The 5,898-nt window shown below is 39.0% G+C and overlaps 1 protein-coding gene across 1 annotated transcript; it reads right to left on the bottom strand.

Moving 5' to 3' along the window:
* Window positions 1-1,628: 1,628 nt before the first annotated feature.
* LOC111644337 (gonadotropin subunit beta-1-like) lies at window positions 1,629-3,690 on the bottom strand. Its single transcript, XM_023393182.2, has 2 exons — window positions 3,144-3,690; window positions 1,629-1,906 (listed from the first exon to the last, which is right to left on the bottom strand). The coding sequence occupies exons 1-2, from the start codon at window positions 3,300-3,302 to the stop codon at window positions 1,703-1,705; spliced, it is 363 nt and encodes a 120-aa protein (XP_023248950.1). The 5' UTR covers window positions 3,303-3,690; the 3' UTR covers window positions 1,629-1,702.
* Between the last annotated feature and the right edge of the window lie 2,208 nt (window positions 3,691-5,898).

The following is a 5,898-nucleotide window of genomic DNA, read 5'->3' as shown; positions in this document are numbered from 1 at the left end:
TAAACCTCGTCGAGTATAAAGAGACAATTTCACAATCTTTAAAAAGTTACTGAGCCGTCACGAGCCGCTGGTACAAACCCTGCGTGGCGTCACTGTTCTCTTCATTTCTTCTTCTTCCGTTTTAGTTTTTAATATTCCCTTTCACTAGCAATAAGAATAAAGGTTTCATCTCGTGGAGCCGCTCTCTCTTTTTCATGCGACTGGGGAATAACTGCGACGGTCCAGCTCCCTCCTAACAGGATCCTAACTGTTGTGCCTCCGAGCAAACATTAAATAGTAAATCACCGCACAATGATTTCCTCAATGACATTCACTCACCGCACTCACGCTGACTTTTACTGTGAGCCTGAAGTAGACGCCAGTGAGTCACTACGCTGTGTGCAGTAATTATAACAGCTTGTCATGATAACGAGTTAGTTCTCTGTCATGAGCTGTGGTTTGTCCGTGTGTCCGGATTAATGAAGATGCTACGCTAACTGCTAACTCAGAAGCTGCGCCCGCTTCTGGCTAAAAACAAACCATGTTCATATTTCACCACAGGAACAATGAAAGCCTGCGGTGGACTTCAGGGCAGAGAGCTGATTTATTAATCTTCCTGTTCCTGTCCATTAGTTCTGTGGTTGGAATCTAGTTTCCTGAATTTAAATTTTTATTTGAGATAAAAACAGACCAGGAGCGCTCACTCATTTTTACTGATCAGTGTTTTAAATTTACACCAAGTGAGAGAATGTGTCATGAATTATTTCAGCAAATATTTCACTACGACGCAATATAATAAACCATAATAACAGATTAACAGCCAAAGAACACAGAATACAACCTATTGTACGCAGGCATTACAGGAGCAGGTTAGCGTAGCATAAACTGCTAGCTCGGCTCTGTCCAAAGGTACACACAAACCATTAAATTTCAGTGATTAACATGTTATATCGAAGTGTAAAAACAATAAGTTGTGGCTTTCGGGGAGGTTTATCTGCTCGACTACGACTATTTCACCTTCTTCCAGACTTTATGCTAAGCTAAGCTAAACCAAATCTGCCGAGGCTTTACATCGATCAGCTGTAAAAAATAATTGAAACTACAAATTAAGTTTCAAAACAAATTCCTCATGACTCAGAATGAACTCTTAAAGCAGGCCACAGATATGCACCAATCAGCCACAACAATTAAAGCAGTTACTTGTTGTAATGTCGTGGCTGATCGGTGCATATATTCACAGGCAGAACAGAGCGGCATAAATCTTCTCATCTGACATTCAGCGACAAAGTGAAGAGGAACGTTTCAAAAAATGTCGAACTTTTCCTTCTAACAGAAAACGTAAAGAAGAAGCAGCAAACCACAGTATTTCTGACTCTAGCAGAAGCCACTGATCACTGAGCACTAGAGCGGAGCTTCTCGACCAACTGCAAACTCTATATTTTCATTTCCACCTGTCAAAAAAAAAAAAAAAGGGAAGCAAAGTTGTTTTCCTGCTTTCAGCATGAACACATGGAGCTTTTAGAGGTCGTCCACCTCGGTCCGGACAAACAGGGAAACTGCTGGTGGGACATTTATTTACATTTACAGCAACAGACACTTCCTTGTCGTTATTCGGATTAAAAGACGAGACAAATTAGAAAAAGCCAAAAACAGTAAGTGATGCCTGTTTATTTCAGTCCCAAGTCCAGTGACATAGTAAATGTAAGGATGGAGAACCCGCTCTCTAAAAGGACAGACAGCTGGACACGTCTCCGAGGAAGCGCCCACAGAACATGTTGTCTTCGTTACACGCGGCACACTTGCAGTTTCTGGCCACGGGGTAGCTGATGCCCACCGGACATCCAGGAGTGTGTTTCACCTCGAAGGACCAGTCCCCGTTACAGGTCTTCTGTTCGGGCCAGTCGTAGTCGCTGATGTAGACCGGGTCCTGTTCGTCAGCGGGGCAGGACACAAACACAATGAGTTCGGTTTCAAAACAACAAGTGAAAGAATGATCGTCTCTTTAATCCAGAAGCAGCTCAAGTTTTAAATAAAATTATAAATGAAATTCATCTGACAAATGGTCAAAACTGTCAAACTTTATTTTTATTTTAGAGCTTCTCTTCTCTCATTTCGTTGTACTCGAATATTAATGTATGTCTGTGACTTATTCTGTGTGTGTCCACTGTAAACCCTGTGAATTTATGTCTATGTATAAACTGTATATGGTTATTTTTGGTTCGCAGTGCACTTTACAAATGACTGACAAGCTGATAATATATCAATAAAATCTGTCACTTGCTATAATCTTTACTTTTAATGAATAAATATTGACCACAACTAAATCTAATGTGTCACAGTTAAAGGTTTATTTAAGAAGTTTGGAAAATTCAGCAGTTGACCTGCAGACTTCAGGAAGTAAGTTAACTTTTCAAAATAAAACATTCAACAGGGCTTTTTGTTAGTCTGTGTTCAAGACTTGAGAAGATTCTGAGTTTCACTTGATAAAGTTATCCAGATAGACTAGTTCATCTTAATTGAGATAATTTAATAATCCTGGGCTTTATTATTAATTATCATATATTCCTTAACATTTTTCAGTTGAAACAAAGTCAGTTCAGTTTCAGGTGTCGATATGAAACAGACTGAAACAGCCGTGGCTCACTGAACTCTTCCCTCCCCTTCCCTTTAATTTAATTTAATTTAATTTTGAAGGACAAAACATGGACTGTGACTTTTGTCTCACATCAGTTACGTTGGACGCGCTTCAGGAAGGATTCGTTTAAAAGTCACTGGAGGAATAATTACAGCGAGCAAAATCTGCTTCACACGGCACCTGACTTTTGTTTTAAGATAACACGTTAAAACTATCCTTTGACCTTCCCGTGTGTTGACCTGTCTCTCTCCATCCTGTTGTTTAATTGTGTAACTTTAATAAATCTGTTGTTTTCACAATGATAATAATGGTGAAATTGAATAAAATTCTCCCTTATTAAACATAATCAATACTGTTTTCAACCCTATAGCATTAATATTGTGACACTTTGGACACTGGAGCATGATCAGTAAGAGCTGAGCTTCACATTTTCATACACATAAGCAGATTAAATAATTAAAGTTATTATGAACGAAGAGCTGATCTGTAACTTCGCTGCGGCGTGTTCGGAGTGAGACTCGACCGTTACCTCGTGGTAACACTGTCCTGCACATATGGTGGAGCGCACGACCTCGGGGCCGGCGCAGCTCTCCACAGAGATGTTGACGACGGTCGGGTGACAGCCGAAGCTGCAGCCCTGCCTCGCCTCCGCCATCGCCAGCACTGCTGCCATGACAACCAGCTGCATCCTCTGCTGGGTGCAGCGCAGACTCCTGCCACAAGAGGGGACCAAGTCTCACATCAGATTTTACACCAAATCAGAGGTAATGTGGATTAAAGGAGTGCGTTTAATGGTGGTTTTTATCTCCAGGTGATATTCAGAAGTCACATTTGAAAACTAGTATAAATCATGGAATAAAATCTGTAATGAAATATATAACAAGAAGATAAATTGTTAGCAAACTGTTCCAAATGTATTTTTAGAGCCTCTATTCACTGAAATTCATTTCTTTATCTTCATATTCTTATTCCCCTGGGTTACACATTAATCAGCCACACAGTAAGTTCTGGGTTTAAATGTCAAGGTTAAGAGATATTCATCCACCTCAACACAACTGAGGAGAACAGAATTATATTTGTGGCGCTTCAATGTTTAAATTTACATTTTAAAACTCAACAGCAAAACGTCTTTTAAACAATGTGCTGGTTCCTCTAAATAATCAACACACCTAACTGTGAGCCGTTTCCCTTTGATCTAATGACGGATAAATAATAATAGATGAAGGATAAAATAATCTTAAAGTCCATTAACTGGCTTTTTTCTCACAGTTTAGATTCAGTTCACATTTTGTCAAAATGCTGTTACAGTTTCCAAGGTCGAGAACTTCCACATTCAAAAATAAAAACAGTTTGTTCTGTTGATTACACGTCTGCTGATTTTTTAAAATGCATCTTTTTAACACATTAAACACAGGAGGAATTCTCTGAGATGGATCTCTCCTAACTCCAGTGAGAAAACACATTCATCAAGATGCATGTTAGAAAAATATCCCTCAACATCAGCAGAACGAAAGTGATCAGGGATAAAACAGAGAGACTGAATGATCAATTACATATTTTAAGACTTCTTGCAGTTTAACTCCTCTATCCAGACTTTCACTTTTGAACAAAACTATAATGATGAATGTAATTCTTCACAGGAAGTGCTGCACCTATAAATCATTGATACAGTTTCAGCCGTTTGCATGTAAACTACATCAGTTTTAAGAAGGTATACCTTGTTGCTTTGAATCTCAGTCTCACGTCTCCTTCCTTCTTCTCCTCTGTAAACACCTGCTCCACCTGTGACCGTCCTCTCCTCTCCGTTACTTAAATACTGCTGCTCATAAATCCGTTTAATCTGTTCAGCCTCGGCTCGGCGATATTTTTTCCCACCTGTTTAGACTTGAAAGCAAATCCTCGTCTCTTTTCCCCCAGCGGTTCGGCGGCGGCCCGCGGCTCAAGGCCTTTTCCTCCTACGCATCACGAAGAGGAGCGAGTCGGTATCTTCAGAAATCTTGTTTAGGTTACGGGAGTGAAAGGCTCAGCTGGACCGCACGGCTGTAAACATGCGTCTGCCCCCACAGCGAGAGGGAAAACACTGACATTTGCTTTGATTTGCTTTATTTCCATTACTTTCTGGTGTGTGTAGAGAGGACATACACACACCGGTGGTCTGAGACTGAGGGCAATCATCTGGAAGTCAATGATTGATGTATTCACGGCAATTAAAGAAACGTTTTTCTCTTTCTTTTTTGAAAACAAACAAACAAACAAACAAAAAAAAAAAACAGTTTCCCACAGTGGCTTTAAGTATTTTTCAGATTTTTTGGCGCATGATCCAAAAACTGATACATCAACATTTACAGCTGCAGGGAAGCTCATCGGCAGGAATAAATCTGTATGAATAATCTATCTGAATGAATCCCTCCAAAGTTTTTCTGTTTTTTATTAATGAGGTGGATTTCAGTTTTCACTTTGATCCGGAGGAAAAAGCAGCAGCTCCACACTGAACAAATAATCTGTTACAGATCAAAGCCCTGAATTCAAGTTAAAGTCTCCGCAAATACCAAAAACAAAAGTACTTTCAGAGTATTTTATCAGTATTTACTGTTTATTATTGGATCATTATCATTTTCAAGATGATCAAATGTTTTGTCTGTAAAATCTGACTCTGCAAAGTAACGTGTAAACATAGCTGTCAGATTAATGTGCAGAGTAAAAAGGATCAATGTGATAATAACTTTATTTATCGTTATATGGGACTTTTCAAACAAAGTGCTGCACAAACATAAAAAAACAAAACAAAGCAATAAAAGACAGAGAAGAGGTAACGTGTCGATTAGCAGGATGAGAATTACAAATACGTGTGTTAAAACAATAGAGCAGACAAAAGAAAATAAAACCAAAGATAAAATCACTGACATCAAGAAATAAAAGCTGATTTATACAAGTATGTTTTGAATCATGTTTTAAACTGCGGCCTGATCTCCTCAGACAGGACACGCCAAAGTCTGGAGGCTCTAACAGCAAATCCACAGTTTATTAGTATTTTAAAATTGATCCTGAAAGACACAGTAGCCGCTGTAAGGAAGTTAAAATGGGACTAATATGACCTTAGTCTACAGCTGCAGTATAATCCATGACTGCACAAACTGTTTCTACGAGAAGGTTGAAATATTACACCAAGATTTCTGCTGTATATATCGATGTAGTATAAAGTAACATAGAAACGAAGTACTGGAGTAAAGTACAAGTACCTAAAAACTTTTCTTTTTGCTCGCTTCCCTTTCGTTGCAGCTGAA

This window comes from Seriola lalandi, unplaced genomic scaffold (genome assembly GCF_002814215.2).
Source record: "Seriola lalandi dorsalis isolate HSWRI2012SDOR001 ecotype SW California unplaced genomic scaffold, Sedor1 jcf7180002054929, whole genome shotgun sequence".
Lineage (NCBI taxonomy): Eukaryota > Metazoa > Chordata > Actinopteri > Carangiformes > Carangidae > Seriola > Seriola lalandi.
The sequence above is the reverse complement of the archived record's forward strand: the minus strand, read 5'-3'. Positions and strand labels throughout refer to the sequence as shown.